Genomic DNA, 23,925 nt, shown 5'->3' with positions numbered 1-23,925 from the left:
CGTCCACACTGGATGCATTTTTATGGCTCTTGGCTTACTTGGTTAGCGCTCACTTTGTGCTTCCTTGGAGGCTGCCATCCTCTGTGACTTGTTCTTGTGCTTTTTAGGCATTGAGAGCACTGAATACCAAAGGGTATAGACATATTGCTGTACCTTGTACTACATCAATGTCACAGCCACAGCACATTTCAACAGCACAGGCAGCAAATACACTGTCTGTGCTTGAACCAAGCAACCAATTGTAAAAGTCAAAGGGGGCCAGTCCTCAGAGGGCTCAAGAGGAATGCAGTCAATTAGAGATGCCATCATAGTCAGTCAAAAGGCCCATCTAATTCTAGTCCAGGCGTCTGGCCATGGTCAAGCCTGCAGGTCAAGTGCAACCAAACCTCCTTTTTACCAACCCTTATGTAAATAAGCAGTTACAGGACCTTCTGAAGTGGATGGTGAACAAACAGTGGTCGTGGGTCCACATATGTACCAATTACATCAGTAGAAAAAAAATGAGGTCCAAAAAGCAGAGGTTAGGGAGTAAGGAAGCAAGTTAAAAAATAGGACCTCAAAGGGATTGTTACTGGTGCTGTGTGTGAGAGTAGAAATAACAGGACATATTGGATAAATGTATGCCTGGAGAGATGGTGTAAGGCAGAAGATTTATATTCCTGCGGCAGTTCTGGGCGAGGTGGCACCAGCACAGACTGCACAGATTGCACCTAGACAACACAGGGACTGATGTCCTTGGGGAGTAATAGCAAAGGCAAGTAGGGAGGGTTAAAATTAGGAGAATGGGAACCTACATAGGGAGATAGATGACAGGACTAAGGAGTATGACAAAAAAAAATTGAGAAATAAGAAGGGTGATAAACAGAGTTCAAGGGCTGAAGTGAGCAATAAAATGGATGAATTAGTCACTCAAATAGATCTAAATGGGTATGATATAGTGGGGATTACATAGATGTGGTTGCAGGGTGACCGGGAATGGGAACTAAATATCCAGGGGTTTCCAGTTTTTAGAAAGGACAGACAAAAAGGAAAATGAGGTGAGGTAGCACTTTTGATTGAAAAGGAATGTAATGCAATTGTGAGGAAGGATATTAGCTCTGGTGACGTAGAATCTGTATGGGTTGAGCTTCGAAACACCAAGGGGCAGAAAATGATAGTAGAGATTGTACGTAAATCCCCAAATTCTCATATTAATACTAGATGTTTAAAAGGAATTTAGAGATGCAAGCAATAAAGCTATGGCTGTAATTCTAGCTGACGTCAATCTGCAAATCAAATCAGTAGCAACACTGTTGAAGGGGAATTCTTGGAGTGTATATGTGATAATTTTATGTATCAATATGTTGATGAACCAACTATTTCCTAATTCACTCATAGGATGTGAGCTTTGCTGGCTGGGCAAACTTTTATTGTCTGTCCCTTGTTGCCATTGAGATGATAGTGGTATCATAGAATCCCTACAGTGTGGAAACAGGCCTTTCAGCCCAACAAGTCCACACCAACTCTTGGAGCATCCCACCCAGATCCATCCCCCTGTAACCCACCTAAGCTATACATCCCGGAACACGACAGGCAATTTAGCATAGCCAATCTACCTAACCTGCACATCTTCAGGAAGAAACCAGAGTACCCGGAGGAAACCCATGCCGACATGGGGAGAATGTGCAAACTCCACACAGATAATTGCCTGAGGGTGGAATTGAACCCAGGTCCCTGGTGCTGTGAGGCAGCAGTGCTAACCACAGGGCCACTGTGCCACCCCAAGTGAGCTGCTTTCTTGAACCACTGCAACCCGTGTGCAGTAGGGAGATCCACAATGCCATTAGGGAGGGAATTCCAAGATTTTAACCCAGGGACAGTGAAGGACCTAGAGAAAAGACCATCCTGACTGGGTACTAAGTAATGAAGAAGGAATAATTGACAATCTACTTGTGTGTGGTCTCTGAGGGAAAAATGACCATAATTGGGTAGAGTGTATTAGTTGAATTTAGATAGAAAATGACATAGTTGTTTCTGAGACTAGGGTCCTGAATGCAAATAAAGGAAATTATGATTGTATGAGGTACAAGTTAGCTGTGATAAATTAGGCATCATTATTTAAAGCGATGATAGTAAATAGCAATGGCAAACATTTAAAGAGCACATGGAGGAACTGCAAAAATTATTTCTCCCAGCCTGGTATAAAAATAAAAAGAAATGTGATCAGAAAAATGTCTAACAAGGGAAATTAGGCTTCATATTAAATCCAAGGAAGAGGTATACAAATTGGCAAAAAAAAGTCAGCAGATGTGAGGATTGTAAACCGTTTACATTCCAGCAATGGTGACAAAGACACAGATTAAAAAAGAACAAAAACGGGTGTAAGCTTGCAGGGATCACACATACCGACAGTAAAAATTTCTATGTTTATTGAAGAAGAAAAGATTAATAAAGATGAATCAGAAACAGGGGAATTTATATTGGGGAACAAAGAGAAAGAAGACCAATTAAATTAATCCTTTAATTCTGTCTTCAGAAAGGAAGCCAAATAATATTCCAAAAAAAGGGGAGAACACAGGGCTTAAGAGGAACTGAAAGAAATTAATAGTAGTAGGGAAATGGTGTTGGGAAAACTAATGGGATTAAAGGCAGATAAACCCCTGTGCCTGATAATCTTCATCTCAGAGTACTTAAGGAAGTAAGGCCCTAGAAATAAGGATGCGCAAGTAGTCATCTTCTAAACTTCTACAGACAATGAAACAGTTCCTGTGCATTGGAGGGTAGCTAATGTAACTCCATTAATCAAGAAGGGAGACTGAGAGAAAACAGAATATAACTAGCCTCTCTGTGCCATTTGAAGTGATTTACAGCTAGTGTTCAAATTCACCACAAGGGACATGAATGTTCTAACGTGCTAGCCTCTCCTACTGCACAATTCCATGTGTTGGGGCCGAAGGAGCTGACTATGTAATAAATAAGACGAAGAGTGGAAGATCATGTGAGAAAGGTTGGCATGTACCATGGTGGACTGGGCACCATGAATTGCATTCTTAAAAAATCACTTTGCCTAAACAATGGAAAAATTCAGTCCAAAGTTTTGTAGAAAAGCTGATACACCTTGAGCTAAGTTTGTTGTAGAACAAATTACATGTGCTCCTTATTTTGTAGTATTTAAGGAGGTGGGAATTCAGGGATGACAAATCAATAAATTTATTTCAATAAACAAGTAGTCTATTGGCAGTGTTACCATAAGGGCAACTCCATAATCTATGGTAGTGTTCTTCTTTGGTCTGATTATGCCTTTTCTTCCTTTCCCTCTTGACGCATACCTTACAAAATAAAATATCTACCTTGTTCTTCGGATATCAAGCAAAAGCTGGATTCAAACACTGGCCCCCAAATAGAGATAGCACCCACCTGCCTTGGGACATAATGGAATGTGTCTTGGTTGTATATCATGGGTGGATTGAACAATTTCTGTTATGGCTATACAGGCTGACTTGTGAATGGTTATTCTTTCTTCACTTAGCACAGATGACTATCTATTGGATAATCAATTGATTGGCTTTTCTTCATCTGGTTCTTTTTCTGATAATTTCTTTTGTCCTTTACTTTTTCCCCACCCTTTTCAACTGCTTGACACCATCAGCAGTGAAGATTTCTCATGCATTGATCCCAATTCCTGTCAACTTGATGTCTCACTTGCAGACACCCTTGTAATGCAGACAGGGGTGACCTATTGATCTCGAGCTGATAGTCGGCTTGACATAGTGAATGTCTCTGGGGATGCAGCCCTAATCCAGTCAGCTCTCAAGATGCAGCCTACAGAATGCTGCTGACTCAATACAGCAAACATGCTGGGGATCCCTGCAAGCTTCCACGTTTGGTCTGCTGTCTTGTAGAAGATGCTCAATATTCAGTTGAGACACTGGAGAGAGAACATGTTCACCCTCTTTTCTCATAAACTGTTCATTATTTATCCTGTAAAGGAAGGTGCTGATCTTGGTACACACACCAAATATGATTTTCAGCTTATTAATATTGTTAGAAAACAATTTCTTGCAGTACATCGCACCATCTGATGAAAATGTTAACTTAATAACTAAAAGTACTTCCAGAGAAACTATACCAGGATGCTTTTGTTAACAAAATGTGTGAAAATAGATTGAATGTCTCACATTGCTGAGTTACAGTTGGCACAACAAAACCGGGCAATTCAGCACATGGAGAAATGGGATGTGAGGCACTGATTACAAGGTTACCTTAAGGCATTTTCTGCCAGTAAGTGGTCTTACAATAAATCATGCAAATAGTTGGGAGGGGAAAATCAATTTTCAAAAGGACTCAACTAAAATGTAACTGGTGCACATCTGGTAGGGGCACACTTTTCTTTAAAAATTGAGTAAGCCGTTGGCTTTGTTCTGACTTTTCTAGGAACTGATGGAAAAGAATATACTGGACAGACTTAATCATATCTCTTTGAGACTAGAAAAGCTTGAAAATCGACAAAGCCTTGATATTGAATCCAACAGAATGAAGTACAGTGACATGAAAATCAATGCAAAGCTTGCTAAAGTAGAAAAGACTATTTGGCATGAGTTAGAAAGCATAAAGAACGAATATAGAGAAGGTGAGTAGGTCATTTCAATAGAACTAGTTTGGGTGGTCTGATAATAGATTTGTTTTGAAATGTACATATATAGGGAATGTTTTGCAATCTAAGATTTCAAATAACACAAGTACCTCAATGATGTTGAAGCAAACCTGGCGATGTGAGGAGAATCCTACTTACTAACAAAAACAGTACACACAAGTTGCAAGCACTAATTCAAGTTTCACACAACTTAATAATAATTTTGAAACTGAAGTGTTCTTTTCTTTAGACACAGGATATTGCTGCTGAGAGGCTCTCTGCTGCACTTTAAAGTAAAATGGTGATAGAGTTGCTGAATCAAAATACAAATGGTGGCACAGTATTTTGGATAAATGCTAAGTAAATGAACACGATCAAATTTCTAATAGAATTTACTCACGCATTTCATTAAAACTAGCCATTTTACCCATCAGTATTCTAAAATCTGCTTTGTGCAATTCATTGTAAAGCACGGGAAAAACTTCATAGTCAGAGCCAAGCATGTGGCACTGCCATAGCTGAGCCGTACTGAGATAGGGTTGGTGATTCAGTGGGTACGAGAAAGTCTTGCAGAGCAGTCATGATTTGATTGTGAGGGTAATGGTCAGGTCTGCAGCTGCAGAAACACATGAAACCAGGATGGTGCCTTGCCTCTCTGGTGCCAGAGTCAGAGTCAGAGCATCGAGAGTGGGGAAGGATGAACTGCCAGCAGCTGTGGCCCATTTGTGTGAATATCATAAATAGCAAGAGCAATGTGGTCCTACAGTTAAAATTTAGGGAGCAAGGCAGGAAATTAGCAATCAGGGTTTCAAAAGTGACAATTTCTGGATTGCTCCCAGTTCCACGTGCAACTGCAGGTAAATATGTGGCAGGAAAGATGGTGCAGAAAGGAAAGCTTTAGATTCTTGAAACATTGGAACTGCCTCTGGGAGGGACAGGACCTGTACGGAGCGGACAGGTCAGATTTACTCAGAGGTGAGACTGAATTCCTTTCAAGCTCTTTTGCTAGTGCTGCAGAAGAAGGTCGAAACTAATTTGCCCAGGCGCGAAAAAAGATAATGTCAAAGAGGAATACCAAATTGCACTGAATACTGGAAAAGAAATATCACCAAAACAAGGATTTGATAGGTGAATCAAAGTAATGGAGAAAGTAATAAAATCTAGAGTAGAGTTACTGTGAAATACATGAAGTGAGGTATTGCTGTAGAGAATCATAGAGGTTTACAGCATTGAAACAAGCCCTTTGGCCCAACTTGCCTGTGCCGCCCAGTTTTCACAGTTAATCGAGTTCCATTTGCCTGTGTTTGGTCCATATCCCTCCATACCCCTTCCATCCAATGTACCTGCCCAAATGTTTCTTAAATGATAAAACTGTACTTGCTTCCACCACTACCTCCGGCAGCCTGTTCGAGACAGTCACCACCCACTGTGTGAAAAAAATTGCCCCTCCGGACCCTTTTGTATCTCTCCCCTCTCACCTTAAACCTATGCCCTCTAGTTTTAGACTCCCCTACTGTGGGGAAAAGATGTTGGCTACCTATCTCATCTATGCCTCTCATGATTTTATAAAACTCAGCCCTCAGTCTCCTAACCTCCAGTGAAAAAAAGTCCATGTTGCTATAAGAGGCTTGGCTCAAAGGAGGAGAGAACTGGGTGTTAATTATGAGATAGTAGGAACTGCCGATGCTGGAGGCTGAGATAACGAGGTGTGGAGTTGGATAAACACAGCAGGCCAGGCAGCATTAGAGGAGCAGGAAAGCTGACGTTTCAGGTGAGGACCCTGCTTCAGAAATTGGGACGGGGAAGGATGCTTTGAAATAAATAGGAGGGTGGAGGCGGTGATAGAAGGTGGATAATGGAGCAGATAGATGGAGAGCAAGGAGCCGAGGAAAGTCAAGAAAGGGATATAAGTGGATAGAGTGACAACATTAAGGAGTGCTAGGCAAGGAGAAAGTCCAATAGGGGTCTAGAACAGAATTTATTTGGCTAGAGTTAAGGAACAAGAAAGATGTAATTACTTTGTTTGATACTTTCTATAGATCACTAACTTTTGGAAATGGCACTAAGTTGGGTAGGAGTGTGAGCTGTGAGGAGGACGCAGAGATGTTTCAGTGCAATTTTAATAAGCTTAGTGAGTGGAGAGTTGCATGGCAGATGAGCACAATGTGGATAAATGTGGTTCATCCATTGTGGTAGCAAAATCAGGAGGAAGATTATTTTCTGATCTTGAGAGAAGGGAATGTGCAATGAGATCTGGTGTTCTCATAAACCACGTGCTGAAAGTAAGCATATTGGTGCAGCTGTAATGAAGGCATATAGTATGTTGGCCTTCACAGTGATAGAGTTCGAATAAGGTGCAGGGATGACTTCCTACAGCTATACAGGGCCTTGGTGAGAGCACATTTGGAATATTGTGTGCTGTTTTGACTTCCTTATGTGAGGAAGGATGTTTTTCTTGTTGAGGCAGTGCAGCGAAGGTTTACCGTGTTGATTTCTGGCAAGACAGGACTGGTGTATGAAGAGAGATCAAATTATTGAGCTTTGAATTTAATGGCAATCAGAAGAAAGAGCAGGGACCTCACGGGACCCTATAAAATTCTATTAGGATTATACAGGGTAAATGCAGGAAAGATAATAGAATCCCTACAGGGCTGGAAGCATATCCTCAACAAGTCCACACCAAATCTCAGACCGGCCCACCCAATCCCATCCCCCTTTAACCCACTTAATCTATACATCCCTGAATGCTACGGCCAATTGAGCTTTGCCAATCTACCAGACTGCACATCTTTGGACTGTGGGAGGAAACCACAGCACCTGAGGAAATGCACACAGACACGGGGAGAATGTGCAAGCTCCACACAGATAGTCACCTGAGGGTGGAATCAAACCTGGATCCCTGGTGCTGTGAGGCAGCAGTGCTAACCTCTGAGCCACCATGCCACCCTACAAGCTGTTCCTGATGACAGGGGCTGACCAGAACTAAGGGTCACTGTTTACAGGGAAAGCCATTTAGGACTGAGATGCGGAGAAATTTCTTCACCTAGAGAATAACCTGTGGAATTCACTGCGACAGAAAGCAGTTGAGACTAAAACAATGTATGATTTCAAATTCGCTCGAGGGATATACTTAAAATAGGTGTTTCAACCATTTCTCTCTAGTGGCCAAATAATTTCATTATCATCTATGGAGGATATGATACAATGATCACAAAGTAAAACATTGATAAATTAGTTGTTTTTCATATGGCCATTTAATAGCAGGTCATAACTTTTAAACAGGTTGCTATTAACAATCTTGTGCCAAACAAACATGGAGCCTCACTGTTTTAACATCTGCTTGTATACCAATGGAAAACTACAACTGTATTTTGGATGCACAGTTTCAATGTATGAATTGTAACCTTTTTGAAAACAGGATTTCAATCCATTATGGAATCAATTAATTCACTGAACAAGATCAGTGAAAAGAAGATAGAAATTGACAAAGAGAAGATCCAGAAAGACTTGAAACAGATCAGGCGGCAGATAATTAATCTTAAAAGCTATCCATAAGCTGGCATAATAAGATCTAACAGATATCTGGAATCAACGAAGACAGGAAGTCTGTCGTGGGATTCAATCAGACATCAATCCTGCAAACAATTTATATTTATCTGAGCTTCAAAATTGAATTCACTGCTGAAGTAGGATTTACAGTTCTAAATTCATGCGATGAAACTGGTTAGGATTATCTTCCTCAAAAAGAATCAATATCTTCTTATTTTCCATCATGAAATACCAGTGACTCTTATCAAAGAGCAGAATACTCTGGCTGCAGATCCACTATTCACTTCAAGTGTAACTGTGATGACTAGAAATTCAGATATAGTGATTTTTGATTTTCAGGTGTTTTTCCCTAAAATTAAAATAGAAAGGTAAATGCTCCAGAAAGCTGTCAGCAGTGGTCATCAGTGAGATCAATTAGGCTTAGTATATGAGACTTTTACTGGCAACTTTGGTTATTAAAACCACTTCAGTGTCTGACCTAATGAGATTACATTCTTGAAAGTGATATATTATTGATGTGGGAAATGCAAAATTGCACAGCAGCAGATGCTAGACTAAATCATGAAAGAAAAATGATGAACACTGGAAGAATGATTTCCAATTTTATTCTTTAACCCTCATTGTTCACCTAAAACTATTGATGTTAGTTGAGTAAAATCAATTTAGAAAACATTCATTCACGTGAATAATTTTGAAACATATCCATATGATGTTTGTTGTGTGTATATTGTTCGTTGTCACTATGTACTCATATCATATATATTTAATGATTTTATTAAAACATTATGTGCTAATATCATAATATGTAGTTACAATAAACTATTAAAAAGTGTATACTTCCATTTATTTTAAATAATAGCTTATCCTGTGACAGTTTTAAGGGTCAACATAAAATTGTGTTCTGTGGTTCTGAAATTCCTCCCCATTAATATTTTTAAGGTACTTTAGTTAACATTATTAAGATTTCAGTCTCAATTATTATTAGGAAATACTTTCATTAGAATAGAAAATACTGGAAAATATGCTATTTTGATTACAATCCATACTTACTACCAATTTCCTGGCCTGAGGATGTAATTTTACTGATTCACCACATTATTCGTAAGTGTTAAATAATTAGAAGGGCTCAACAAAGGAATTAGTCCTTACTTTGACTATAGACTAACACTTCATTTCTCATGTCCATTTTTTTCAGTCAGAATTCTGAGCAGGTTCATCTGATCATACTTCACTTTCCAACTACATCATGTTTACCTTTAACCTTATTGTAACCGAACAACATTCTTATCACTATTCAATTCAAAAAAGTCATTGGGTGGAATCAGAACGATGTGAATCCGAACCTGAACATGAGCTATAATGATAAATCTGGGAGCATTGCATGAGAATTCCAGCGAACTTTCCCGATGTTGAGGGCAACTAGTTGGATTTTCCAACAAAATTCCAGAAGTTGAAATAAGATTCTCACTAGGCAACAAGATGCCAAGTGATGGATTAGTACTTGATAGTGAGCCTCATTGATTACACATTGCACCTCACTAATATAGGGTTTCTATTCTATCACGTAGATGCTGAGAATCCCTGACATGAATGTCAGAACAAGTACATAATCAGGTATGTCACTTGCTCCTCTGCCATCAGCTTGAACACCTGGCAACAAGATCTCAGGGCACCTGTCACATTCATTCACACCTGGCATTTCCAAGTTGGAGATTTTGATAAGTTTGATGCAGGTAATGTAATTGATACAGCAGACATGTGCTTACAAAAGGCATTTGATAAAGCGTCATATGACAGGCTTATTGGCAAAGATAAATCCCATAGAATGAAAGGGACAGTTTCAAAGTGATGGAAAGTGTCAAATGCATTAATAGGTGGCATGTAGAGTAATAAACTGTTCACTAGCTCTTGGGGTCAGGGCCACCCAACACCTGGCCTTATTTACAACTTTGTTTCAAAAATGGAGAAAAAAAGCTGAACTCCAGATGCAAGAGTGACTGCCCCTGACAAAGCAGCAACTGAGTGAGTGTGACATCAAGAGTTCTGAGATAAACAGATGTCAATGTAAAGCAGGGAGAATTCTCTGCTGGTTGGAGTCATTCTCGTCACATAGGAAGATGGTTGTAGTTGTTGCAGATCAATCTTTGCAGCTCTGTGACATCTCTGTAGGAGATCCTTAGGGTAGTGTCCTAGGTCCAACCATCTTCAGCTGCTTCATCAGTGTCCTTCCCTCCATCATAAGGTCAGAGTGGGGATGTCTGTTGATGGCTGCTGTTCAGCAATGTTCACACCTCAAAGTCTGAAGCAGCCTTTAGCCTAATGCAGCAAGACTCAGACAATATCCAGACTTGGGCTGACAAGTGGAAAATAACTTTACATCACAACATTACAATGACTATCTCCAACTAGAGAGAACTTAAATATCCTCCCTTGACATTTTGTGACATTTAATGTGCTGAATCCACCACTGTCAACAACACAGGCAGATTGACGAGAAACTTAAATGGATCATCCATAAAAGGCTGGAAATTCTGTGATAACCCATCTCCTGATACTGAAACACATCCTCCATCTGCAAAAGACAGTAAGAACTACCGATGCTGGAGTCAGAGATAACAGTGTGGAGATGGAGGATCACAGCAGACCATGCAGCATCAGAGGAGCAGGAAAGCTGATGTTTCAGGTCAGGACCCTTCACCATCTGCAAGGCACAGACCAAGGCTGCGATAGAATATCTCCGCTCCATTCATCCAGATGCAAGGAGCTTGGCATTATCTAGGATTCAGCAATCCACTTGATTGGTGCACCATCTATTCCCATAAACGTTCGCTCTCTCTTCCACAAACAGTGACAGCAGTCTGCACCAGTTACATGATACAATGCAGCATAGCTCCTTCAACAGCTTATTTCTAACCCGCAACCACCGTCACCTCGGAGGCCAAGGGTGGAAAATACACAGATACACCATCACCTGGAAGTTGATCTCCCAAGCCCCAAACCAAATAAACATGCAACAATATCATCACTCTTTCTATGTCACCAGACCAACATCCTGAGCACCCATCTTGACACTGCTGCGTGCAGATTTACACCACATAGACTACAATGCTGACAAGCACACTTCAAAAAGGACATAACAGCATTAGAAAGGATGCATAAATCCCCAGAGCTTGAGATGTAGCCCAGGCTGCTACAGGAGGCAGGTGGGGAGATTGCTGGGGTTCTGTCATAGATACTTAATACTTCACTGGCCACACAAGAATTGCTAGATAATTGGAGGACAGCTAATATTGTTCCTTTGTTGAAAAGAGGCAGCCCAGATAGACTGTGTAATTACAGACTAGTTAGTCTGACGTCAGTGATACAAAAATTATGGGACAATATTCTGAGGGACAGGACAAATCAACACTTGGAAAGCCAGGGATTGATTGGGAACAGTCAGGATGGATTCATTGGGCAGGAAGATCATGTCTAAATTGAGCTTTTTGAAAAGGTGACAAAATATATTGATGCAGGTTATGCAGCTGAAAAGACTTCAGAAAGGCCATTGACAAGATTTCATGTAGAAAGCTAGTCCAAAAGGTAACAGCCTATACGGTCTAAGACGTGTTAGCAAACTGGATCCAAAATTAGCCCGGAAGTAGGGTTAAAGGGTGATGGAGGCTGGTTGTGTCATTGGAAGCCTGTGACCAGCAGTGTACTGCAGGGATCAGTGCTAGGACCTTTACTGTTTGTTATGTACATTAACAATTTGGATGGGAATAGAAGGCATAATTAGTTATTTTGCAGATGATGTGAAAATTGGTGGTACTGTTGATACTGAAGAGTGTGGTGTCAGGCTATAGTCTGATAATGATCAGCTGGTAAATTAGGCAAAACAAGGACAGCTGGAATTTAATCCTGATAAGTGTGAGGTGATGCATTTTAGGAGATTTAAAAAGGAAGGATTTACACAATGAATGGTAGGATCCTAGGGAGTCCTGATGAACAAAAGGAAAGTTGAGTACAAGTTCATACGCCCCCGAGGGTGCCAACATGGGCAGTTGGGGGGTGGGGGCAGGGGCAGGGGTGGGAGGTAAAGAAGGGATGCTCGCCTTTATTAGCCATGGAGCAGGAAGTTGCAACTGTATAGAGCATAGTTCAGGCCACACATAGCATACTACATGCAGTTCTGCTCACTACACTATAAGAAGGACGCAACTGCACTGGAGAGGAGATTCAGCAGAATGTTGCCTGAGATGTTACGAGGGGAGACTGGATAGGCTGGGTTTATTTTCCTTACAGCAGAGGATGCTGATGGGGTTTCTGAGGTATATAAAATTATGAGAGGCATAGAAAGGGTAGATCATGAGAATATTTTCCTCCTGGCAGACATCTCTAACACTGGAGGGCGTAAATTTAAGGTGAGGAGTAAATGGCTTGGATGGGATCGGAGGAAATTTTTTTTCAAACCAGGGAGTGGAAAAATTATGGGAAGCACTGTCAGAGGATGGTGGAGACTGGTACTCTTACACAAAATGCCAGGGCGTGGTAAGTTATGGGTCAAATGCAGGTAAACAATAAACAGAACCAAGGAGCCCAGGAACAGAGTTCCTTGAAAGTTGTGTTAGAGGTATATAACGTGGTTAAGGAATTGTTTAGCACTCTTGCCTTCATTGCTCAGGCCATTGTGTACAGGAGTTGGAATGTGATATTGCAATTGTACAAGACATTGGTGAGGCCACTTTTAGAAAAGCACAGCATTCAAGGAGCAGGAAAATCAACATTTCAGGCTGAAGCCCTTCATCAAGGATGGGTAGGGGGTGGGGGGAGGGCAGCCCAGAAATAAATAGAAGGGAGGGATGGGTAGAGTTGGGGAGGGGAGGTGAGATGGAGATAAGTGGTAGCAGGTAAAGGTTTACTGGGGTTGGTTAGTGGGAAGGGTGGAGCAGATAGAGGGAGTAGGAAGATGGACTGGTTGGGGGTAGAGAGATTTTGAAGCTGGTAAAGTCAATAATCAGACCATTGGGCTGTAAGCTTCCAAGATAAAATATGAGGTGCTGTTTCTCCAGTTTACATTGGGCCTCACTGACAGTGGGGGAGGTCAAGGACGGGCACGTCATCAGGGGAGTGGGAGGAGATGTTAAAGTGGATGGCAACTGGAAGGTTGTTTTACTGGGATTGGAGGGTTTGAGTTGTAAAGAGGAGGCTGGAACGTTTTTCACTGCAGTGTAGGAGGAGGTTGAGGAGTAACCTTAGGAGAGGTTTATGAAATCACAAGGGGCATGGATAAAGTGAATGTCAAAGGCCTTTTCCCTCGGATGGGGGAATTCAAAACTAGAGGGCATATTTTCAAGGTGAGAAGACAAAGATTTAAAAGGGACCTGACGGACAACTATTTCCCTCACAGACGTTGGTTCCTGTGTGGAATGAACTGCCAAAGAAAGTGGTAGACACTGGTACAGTTACAACATTTGAAAAACATTTGGGCAGACACAAGAACAGGAAAGGTTTAAACAGATATGGGCCAAACGAAGGCAAATGGGACTAGTTTAACTTGGGGAAAATTGGTTGGCATAGGCTGGTGGGACCAATGAGTCTGTTTCTATGCTGCATGACTCTATGACTCCATTTTAAGTTACCTGTTCTGCAAGTGACAGGGCAGGGCTGTCAAGGCATATATTGTCTACTCGCTTGGATTTAGTTGAATTGTCCTTAAATTTTTCTATTTTGGTTTAGAACCAAATTTAACCATCCATTCTGTACACTTGTTTAAAAATAAGGTCCCACTATGGGCCCAGAGTAAAGCACAATTGCAACAAAGTCCTCTGCATTTTTATTGGTTGAATTAGACACAGAGCCAGTCACATGAAGTAAAGCTGTAGGGAAGAGATATTGCAACATTTTTTTTGCCAATAAGATCCATCTTTAAAGTACTTAAGGATTTCTATGGATCAAGTTTTTTTAATCTTAATTGAAGCAGCATTTCAGAAGATTACTCCAGATTCAGTACAGAAATGGTTGCTATTGCATAGTAATTTGACAAAATTAAATACATTTGATGCAAAGCACAAATGATATTTCTGTCTTAAATGAATTAGTGAAACAAAAAAGAAAAAAATTCAACAAAATGCAAACATGACTATAGGCTTCAGTAGGAAATCATGATAGGAGTACATAGTTTAATCGTAACATTACATTACACTTTGCAACAAAATGTTTAAACATGATTGTTTTGGTGTATTTATACTATAATGATACAGGTCATTGGTCAAGTTAAAATGAAGGCATTCAATCAGAAATAAAGAAATCTGCTTGCTTCCCAGTCATGATGGTATATTTGAATTTTCAGCTTTTAAGATGAAAAGTGCAGGAAATATGATGGCAGAAGAGAAAACAAGTCTAAATATTCGCAGTCTTTTTCAATATAGCCAAAGTGCAACAAATCGTACTGTATTCAAATTGCTTCAAAAAAAAAGCCAGCCACAGTTACTGCTTTTTGACAACCCGAAATCTAAGTAATATGGTGGCTGCATCTATAAATTACAATGCAAGATTTTATTGTGCATGCATTTGAGTTCAATCTTTGTTCTTGTTTAGTTATTAAAATGATTCAATAAGCTTCTTGTGCAACTCTTCAACTCTAGAATCTCCTTTCATTTTGGCATTTTGAAGTAATACCTGAAAGCAGAGTAAATTCATTTAACACAAAGTTTTGAATAAGTGAACATATTCTTGGGAGCATGTAATGACATTTATCTGGCATGGTCCTCAAATACCAGCTCAATCCCATGTTCTGTATGTCGTTTGTGCCAAAATAGCTAAGCTCAGTCAAACCAATAGCAGGCTTCCACAAGTGAGCTCACGGAGTTGTGGGCATGACAGAATGAGGAAAATAAAAAAGAAAACAATGAAATAAATTTAAAAAAGACAAACAGCTGGAGAAACTAGGAGAAACTCTGGCAGTATCCTTGGAGAAAAACAGTTAACATTTTGAGTCCAGTGACCATCCTTCACTTCTATGAAAGTGAATGAGAATTTTAAAAGGATAGTTTTTTTTCATTCATTCATGAGATGAGGGTGTCGCTGACCAGGCAGCATTTATTGGTCCATCTGTAATTAGGCAGTTACGAGTCAATCGCATCGCTGTGGGTCCGGAGTCACATGCAGCCCATATGTAAGGTAAGGATGGCAGTTTCATTCTATAAAAGGACATTAGTGAACCAAGATAAAAAAGTGTGGAGCTGGATGAACACAGCATCTCAGGAGCACAAAAGCTGACGTTTCAGGCCTAGACCCTTCATCAGAGAGGGTGAACCATTAGTGAACCAGATGGGTTTTTCCAAAAAACGACAATGGATTCACTGTCATCACTGGATTCATAATTCCAGATATTTAGTGAACTCAAATTCCACCATCTGCCTGGTGGGATTGAACTCGGGTCCCCAGAACGTTATCTGGGTCTCTGGAATAACAGCCCAGTGATAATACCACTAGGCCATTAATCTGGCCTTAAGGGGAGACAAAGTGTTTCCAACCAACTAAATCTTGTTTTCATTTCATTTTACACATAGGCTAATATTTTGTTTAGCAAGTCGAGTCATTGTTAGCATTGATTCAATAACCAAAACCAGTAAAACAGAGTGATAATTATTTAGACCATTGCTGTTTGTGGAGTCCTGTAATGTGCAAATTTGATGCTGAGATTCCCAATAACAGCGTCTACAATTCAAAAGTAATTCTCTAACTGAGGAGTACTTTCAGTAATGCACTAAGGTTGTGAATGGTACAAATTTAAACATACTTTTTCTAAAACCTTTTGTATGGCTTGACTATTTTAACAAGGTGGGGGGGGGGGGGGGGGGGGGGGAAAGAGAAGAAAGAGGTGGTGGCATAGTGGCACTGTCACTGGACCCTGAAACCCCAGGCTAATGTTCTGAGGACATGAGTTTGAATCCCATCGTCATACATGTAAACCGCAGAGAATGCTGCCCAAATACTGGCCTCTAAATTGGGGAAGATGATGGTACGGTTATATCGTCACTGGATTAGTAATTCAGAGAGCCAGGTAGTCTGCCAAAACCTTGGATTTGAAGTCTGCTGAGACAGACAGTGGAATCTGAATTCAAGTAAAAGAAATTCTGAACTAGGAGTTATTGATGACCATGTTGATTGTTAGAGAAACCCAGCTAGTGCACAAAGTCCTTTAGAGAGGTAACTGCCATGCGTACCCCAGTCGGGCCGACATGGGACTCCACAGCAGTGTGACTCTTAACTGGCCTCTGGGCATCTCAGATGAACAATAAATACTGATCTAGCCAGTGACACCAGTGTCCCATGAATGATGTTTTTTTAAAATGGCAAAATTTGAATTCAGTAATAATGGAATAAAAAGCTGGCCTAATAATGTTGATGTGAACACTGTCAACAGTTGCAAATTCCCATCAGTGCAGCTCAGGGTTCTGGATTACATGTCCATTGACATGCCACTACACTGTTGCTCCTCTTGCTAAAACAATAAAGCTATAAAAAGAACATGTGTTCATGTTGTACATTTCACAACCTCAGTATTTTCACAGTTAGTGAATAATGCCTTGTAGGCAATTTCAGCATCTAATTTGCACATTACAAGACTCTACAACAACAATGGTATTATACAAAAGCAGAAGCTGCTGGAAGATGTTGCTGGTGACCCTTCCCTATTCTGAGGAAGGGACAGAGGACCCAAAACATTAATCGATTTCTTTTCTCAGAGACTGCCACACCCGCTGAATTTTCCCAGAAACTCCTGTTTTTGTTTCTGACTGACAGCATCTGAAGTTCTTTTGGTTTTTATTTGACAATTGTCTAATGCCCTTTAAGGCAAGACATCCACCATCCTTACCTGGTCTGGCCTACATATGACTCCAATGCAGATGACTCCTAACTGCCCTCTAAGCAAATATGGACGAACAATAAATGTTGTCTTAGCCAGTGAGGCCCATATCACATGAGCAAATAAAACAAAAAAGGACAAAATAAAATTGAAACCAATTTTGTTAAATTTCACTGTAGCTTTTTAAGCAAAGACCAGTGCTAGCAACAAAACTGCACCATGTTCCTAGTTTATAAACAAAATAGGTGCCAATCGTTTAAACTTACTGTGATAAGTTCATCATCATTTTTGGCCCACAAATGTCGGAGGAGGTACCAACGGCCAACTGATACAATGCTCTCCGGGTAACCTGGCTGATACACCACTCTCTCGAGCAGCCGTCGTGTTTCCCTGTAGGGCAGCAAAATAAGATCAATTCATTTGAACAATTTAGCCACTTAAGTCCTCAAAAATTTAATAAAGTCAGTAAGTTAAAGTCAAAAGACTGAATATATTTTACACTACCTACCCCAAACAAATCACATCACACTGTCAAGAATCAGTTCTGAGGAAGGGTCACCGGACCCAAAACATTAACTGTTTTTTCCTTCACAGATGCTGCCAGACCTGCTGAGTTTTTCCAGCAACTTTGTTTTTGTCAAGAATTAGTCTCTCTCCTTTTTTTGGGGGAGTCTTTCTTCCTTCATATTGTCCAACATTCTTATATATTTCTTAAGTTTTTTCTTTTAAAAAAAACCTTCATTCCTTATCATTTCATTTAATTGTCCCAAACTTCTCTTTCCTCAACAGCTTCAATTATACTTCAGGCACCACCAATACTCCCTTACCTTTTCTCAGTAATCACAGCCCTCTTATCCTCACTAAAGCTTCCTTTCATAATAACTCCCCCCCACCCATGCGCATGGCGAGCCCTTTGACCCTGTTAACTTTGGGGAGGCAGTGGTACAGTGGTAATGTCACTAGACCAGTACTCCAAAGCAAACGATAGTGCTAAAGAAACTCAACAGATCTGTCTACATCGCTAGAAAGAAAAGTCAAGTTGCAGTTTCAAGTCTGGAGACCCTTTGTCAGCATGGTACAAATGTTACTTGCTAATTCTCAGATCAAGACTGGATATTGTCCAGCTTTTGTGGAATTCAAACATGGACTGGTTCAGTACCTGAGGAATCACAAATTGTGCTGAACACTGCACGATTGTCGATGAACATCAACATTTCTGACATTATACTGGAGCAAAAGTTGCTGATGAATGGAGCTGAAGACTGCTGGAATTGGGACACTAGATCTGCAGTACTTTTCTTTGATTAATGTGATGGAGATACTGGTTCAAAGTCTCCAAGGCACATGAATTCAATAAAAATTTGGAGTAAAAAAGGCTAGTCTAATAGTGACCATTTAGTGATCGTTGTAAAACCCATCTGGTTTAATAATGTTCTTTAGAGAACGAAATCTGCCATTTTACCTGGTCTGGCTGACATGCAATTCCAGAACCACGGTAATGTGGTTGGTACTTAACTGTTCTCTAAAATTAATATTTTGTTCATTAGCAAGTGGTATTTAACAAACTTTAGGTTGTACAAGTTTTCAAATTTCACTTGTCTACTCCAAATTACAGATGTTGATTAAAAGCAAAGTTCAAGAGTTTTAATACCTTCCTATGAATACCTGGTATATGTTTCTAGTTAGTTGGATGCACTGAAATATTCTTAAAAATAAAGAAATAAGTAGAGGACTACTTATTTATTGCATTTCATGGAATCTGAAATGTAATATTACCTTGCTCCCATTTTAACTACAAATTGCAGCAGTGCTTGGAATAGACCAGCAAGAGGACAAAAAGAGATCTTTTGAGCTTCACCGGTTGCTTCTTTGACTAGTGATGTCCATCGATTACTTTGAACTTTCATCTAACAGAAAGAAATTCAAATGTGAAGTTCATATACATAATAATGTTCAATCCATCAAATTGGAGGTTTTAAATTGGACAGGTACAGCAAAAGGTCACATTTCCAGTTTAATGTTTAGTCTATTTTACCTTATTGACAAGAAGCAAGGAGAAACTTCATTTAACACTGAACGCGTCATATTTGAAAACTTAAACTCCATGATGGAAATATGAAATCTAAATTGACCAGATAATATTGAACAAATTCAACAGACCTGAAATTGACGAAAACTGGTAGTGCTCACTTTATAGAATCCTGACCAGTTTACAGCTTTTCAAAAGTACTTGCATAATGTATTGATTAGTGCTCCTGCTCTTTTCCGACAGGTTTGTTAATCTTTTAGATTTAAAAGATTCTTAATCTTTTAGACTCCAATTTTAAAGCAAGTTTTAAAAAAGACAGTTTGTACTGAATATTGAAAAATCTATATTGTTTGTTAAAGATTAACAAGTTTAACAGGTGCATATTCAAATAGAAAAATCTTGAAAGATGGCAAGTATTTACATATATGATCATATCAGACAAGGTGAACATTCCAAGAAACACCCGAGTAGAAATTCTCAAATTAAATTTAAGATAGGTACAATGCAGGAAGGTATTGCTGTCTGGTGGATCCAAGTGTTTAAACAGTATGTGAATTTTGATGGGGTATCATAGCCAAAGTCAGTAGATTGGTCACAGCAGTAGAAAGCTGCAGTACTTTTTAAAAGAATTTATTCTGCACTGGAGTGATTTCAAAAATTAAATTTCATGCTACTCTTTAAAAACATTTTATTATCTGTTATCATTAGTTGAATGTTCACTTGTCATAGTCTACGGCAATTACTCATTATAATGCTTGTGATGGAGCCCACAAGGGAGGAGGCTATTTTGGACTTAGTGCTATGTAATGAACCAGATTTTATAAAAGATCTTAAAGTAAGGGACCACTTAAGAGGCAGCGATCATAATATAGAACATTACAGCACAGTACAGGCTCTTCGGACCTCGATGTTGTGCTGACCTGTCATACCGATCTCAAGCCCATCTAACCTACACTATTCCATGTACGTCCATATGCTTGTCCAATGACGACTTAAATGTACCTAAAGTTGGCGAATCTACTACCGTTGCAGGCAAAGCATTCCATTCCCTTACTACTCTGAGTAAAGACACTACTTCTAACATCTGTCCTATATCTTTCACCCCTCAATTTAAAGCTATGCCCCCTCCTGCTCACCGTCACCATCCTAGGAAAAAGGCTCTCCCCATCCACCTTGTCTAACCCTCTGATAATTTTATATGTCACAATTAAGTCACCTCTCAACCTTCTTCTCTCCAATGAAAACAGCCTCAAGTCCCTCAGCCTTTCCTCGTAAGACCTTCCCTCCATACCAGGCAACATCCTAGTGAATCTCCTCTGTACCCTTTCCAAAGCTTCCACATCCTTCTTATAATGCGGTGACCAGAACTGTACACAATAGTCCAAATGCGGCCGCACCAGAGTTTTGTACAGCTTCACCATAACCTCTTGGTTCCGGAACTCGATCCCTCTATTAATAAAAGCTAAAACACCGTATGCCTTCTTAACAGCCCTGTCAACCTGGGTGGCAACTTTCAAGGATCTGTGTACATGGACACCGAGATCTCTCTGCTCATCTTCACTGCTAAGAATCTTACCATTAGCCCTGTACTTTGCCTTCCAGTTACTCCTACCAAAGTGCATCACCTCACACTTGTCTGCATTAAACTCCATTTGCCACCTCTCAGCCCAGCTCTGCAGCTTATCTATGTCTCTCTGCCACCGACAGCATCCTTCGTCACTATCCACAACTCCCCCGACCTTAGTGTCGTCTGCAAATTTACTAGCCCAATATGGTAGAGTTCAGTCTGCAGTTTGAAACAGAGAAGGCAAAGTCAGATGTAATGGTGTTACAGTCAAATAAAGGTAATTACGGGGGCATGAGAGAGGAACTGATGAAAATCAATTGGAAGCAGAGCCTAGCGGGGAAGACAGTAGAGCAACAATTGCAGGAGTTTCTGGGTGTAATTGAGAGCACAGTACAGAGGTTCAGCCCAAAGAAAAGAAAGATTATCCGGGGTGGGATTAGACAGCTATGGCTAACAAAGAAAGTCAGGAAAGGTATCAAAGAGAAAGAGACAACCTATGAAGTGGCCAAGAGCACTGGGAAATCAGAAGATTGGGAAGGCTACAAAAACAACCAGAGGATAACAGAGAAATGAGGAAGGAGAAGATCAAATATGAAGGTAGGCTAGCCAGTAATATTAGAAATGATAGTAAAAGTTTCTTTCAATGCATAGGAAACAAACGAGAGGCGAAAGTATACATTGGGCCGCTCCAAATTGATGCTGGATGGCTAGTGATGGGAGATAAGGAAATAGCTGAAGAACTTAAGTACTTTGCGTCAGTCTTCAGAGTGGAAGAAATGAGTAGTACCCCAACAATTAAGGAGAGTCAGGGGGAAGAGTGGAGTATGGTAGGCATTACAAAAAGAGTGTGTGCTGGAAAAGCTAAAAGATCTAAAAATTGATACATCTCCTGGCCCCGATGGGCTACATCCTAGAGTTCTGAGGGACGTGGCTGAGGAAATAGCGGAGGATCAGGACAAAAGATGGAAAATTATAGGCCGATTAGCTTAACCTCGGTTGTTGGTAAAATTCTAGAATCTATCGTTAAGGATGAGATCTCTAAATTCTTGGAAGTGCAGGGTCGGATTAGAACAAGTCAGCACGGATTTAGCCAAGGGAGGTGGCACCTGACAAACCTGTTGGAATTCTTTGAAGAGGTAACAAGTAGGTTAGACCAGGGAAACCCAGTGGATGTTATCTAGACTTCCAAAAGGCCTTCGATAAGGTACCTCACGGGAGGCTGCCAAGTAAGGTGAGGGCCCATGGTGTTTGAGGTGAGCCACAGGCTTGGACTGAGGACTGGCTGTCTGACAGAAGGCAGAGAGTTGGGATAAAAGGCTCTTTATCGGAATGGCAACCAGTGACAAGTGGTGTCCCGCAGGTTTCAGTGTTGGGGCCGCAGCTGTTTACTTAATATACTAATGATCAGGATGAAGGGACTGGAGGCATTCTGGCAAAGTTTGCCGATAATACGAAGTTAGCGGACAGGCAGGTAGTACTGAGGAGGTGGGGAGGCTGCAGAAAGATCGACAGTTTAGCAGAGTGGCCCAGGAAATGGCTGATGAAATTCAATGTGAGCAAACGCGAGGTCTTGCACTTTGGGAAAAAGAATACAGGCATGGACTATTTTCTAAACAGTGAGAAAATTCATAAAGCCGAAGTACAAAGGGATCAAGTACAAGTGTGTTAGTCCAGGATTCTCTAAAAGGTTAACTTGCAGATAGAGTCCCTGATTAAGAAAGTGAATGTAATGGTGTCACTTATCTCAAGAGGGTTGGAATATAAAAGCAGAGATGTGCTTCTGAGACTTTATAAAGCTCTAGTTAGGCCCCACTTAGAACACTGTGTCCAATCTTGGGCCCCACACCTCAGGAAGGACATACCGGCACTGGAGCATGTCCAGCGGAGATTCACATGGATGATCCCTGGAATTGTAGGCCTAACGCACAATGAACGGCTGAGGATCCTGGGATTGTATTCATTAGAGTTTAGAAGGTTGAGGGGAGATCTAATAGAAACTTACAAGATAATGCACGACTTAGAAAGGGTGGACGCTGGGAAGTTGTATCCGTTAGGCGGGGAGACTAGGACCTGGGGGCACAGCCTTAGAATTAGAGGGGGTAAATTTAGAATGGAAATGAGGAGACATTTCTTCAGCCAGAGAGTGGTGGGCCTGTGGAATTCATTGCCACGGAGCGCAGTGGGGGCCAGGACGTTAAATGTCTTCAAGTCAGAGATTGCTAAATTCTTGATCTCGCAAGGAATTAAGGGCTACGGGGAGAGTGCAGGGAAGTGGAGTTGAAATGCCCATCAGCCACGATTAAATGGCGGAGTGGACTCAGAGGGCCGAATGGCCTTACTTCCACTCCTATGTCTTATAATAGACTAGCTAATAATGTCATGATTGCTACTTTCATCCAAACAATAACATTGGGATATATTTAAAGGAAAGCTTCTTCGATCATTCCAATAGATAAATCAATGACTCAACACAACTAATTTTAAATGTTTTGCCTGCGTTTAGTCCTAAAAAGTGTTACTGTTAGGGCGGTAGGCAACCTTTGGATCTGTCAACCATTAAAACTTTACTCAGCAAGAGCAAGCAGCCCCGTTTTAAGATTTAACCCTAAGATATTCAAAAGTTTGGGAAAAAATCACGTTATAAAATTCTAAAACTCCTCAAAGGAACTTGCACTTGAATCCACATAGTTCAACAGGCATAATTTGGTTACACTGGGCTACTCTTTGGATGTGGAATGTAGAACAACGAACTAGTTCTGTAGATATATATAGTATGACCAAAGAGACCTTTATTCAAATATGAATCATTACTCTCCAGAGATGAGAGCTTTGGTGGTCTGTAATTGATTAAATTACCAACAGAGTTACTGATAATGATTTTAGAAGATGCTGGTTTAAAATAAACAAACTCTTTCACTTGGTATCACACTTGATGCAGCCACCTATATGTCATCATTATTTATATGTGGTCCTTGAGAAAAATGAATCTAGACACTCCTACATTTTGTATTAATGGGGAAATGGAATTACAGCATTAAAACTTCAGTGTAGGGTCAAGATTCAGAGATGCTATGCTTAGTAAGGAAGTGGGCGGGGGGGGGGGGGGGGGGAAGAGGCGAGAAACAGCAAGTGTGAGCGAGATAGAGCGGCAGAGAAAACAAAATGTATAAGGGAACATGAGGAAGCTAACGAATAATATCAGGTCGAATGGCAATCCAAAAGTTTTCTTTTGCCAAATGACAGAAGGAAAAAAAAAATCAATGATATCACTATAGTTGAAGGTGGCAGGACATCGCAAGGGATTAGGCAGCAAA

At 40.5% G+C, this 23,925-nt stretch overlaps 2 protein-coding genes across 11 annotated transcripts in view; one reads left to right on the top strand and one right to left on the bottom strand.

The window, feature by feature from the left end:
• fam81b (family with sequence similarity 81 member B) overlaps positions 1–8,896 on the top strand; it is a 32,433-nt gene extending 23,537 nt beyond the window's left edge. For all 4 annotated transcript variants that reach the window (XM_048527547.1, XM_048527542.2, XM_048527544.1 and 1 more), the window contains 2 exons: positions 4,414–4,609; positions 8,031–8,896. In XM_048527547.1, coding sequence (XP_048383504.1) covers positions 4,414–4,609; positions 8,031–8,167 — 333 coding nt within the window. In that variant the 3' untranslated portion in view covers positions 8,168–8,896. The remainder of the gene's footprint in view (positions 1–4,413; positions 4,610–8,030) is intronic.
• A 5,063-nt stretch (positions 8,897–13,959) lies between these two features.
• Positions 13,960–23,925, bottom strand: part of skic3 (SKI3 subunit of superkiller complex) — a 130,885-nt gene continuing 120,919 nt past the window's right edge. For all 7 annotated transcript variants that reach the window (XM_048528389.2, XM_048528386.2, XM_048528387.2 and 4 more), the window contains 3 exons: positions 18,792–18,922; positions 17,282–17,405; positions 13,960–14,821 (listed from right to left, as the gene is read on the bottom strand). In XM_048528389.2, coding sequence (XP_048384346.1) covers positions 14,744–14,821; positions 17,282–17,405; positions 18,792–18,922 — 333 coding nt within the window. In that variant the 3' untranslated portion in view covers positions 13,960–14,743. The remainder of the gene's footprint in view (positions 14,822–17,281; positions 17,406–18,791; positions 18,923–23,925) is intronic.

This window comes from Stegostoma tigrinum, chromosome 3, assembly GCF_030684315.1.
Source record: "Stegostoma tigrinum isolate sSteTig4 chromosome 3, sSteTig4.hap1, whole genome shotgun sequence".
Taxonomy (NCBI): Eukaryota; Metazoa; Chordata; class Chondrichthyes; order Orectolobiformes; family Stegostomatidae; genus Stegostoma; species Stegostoma tigrinum.
This window is presented reverse-complemented; position numbering and strand designations above follow the sequence as displayed.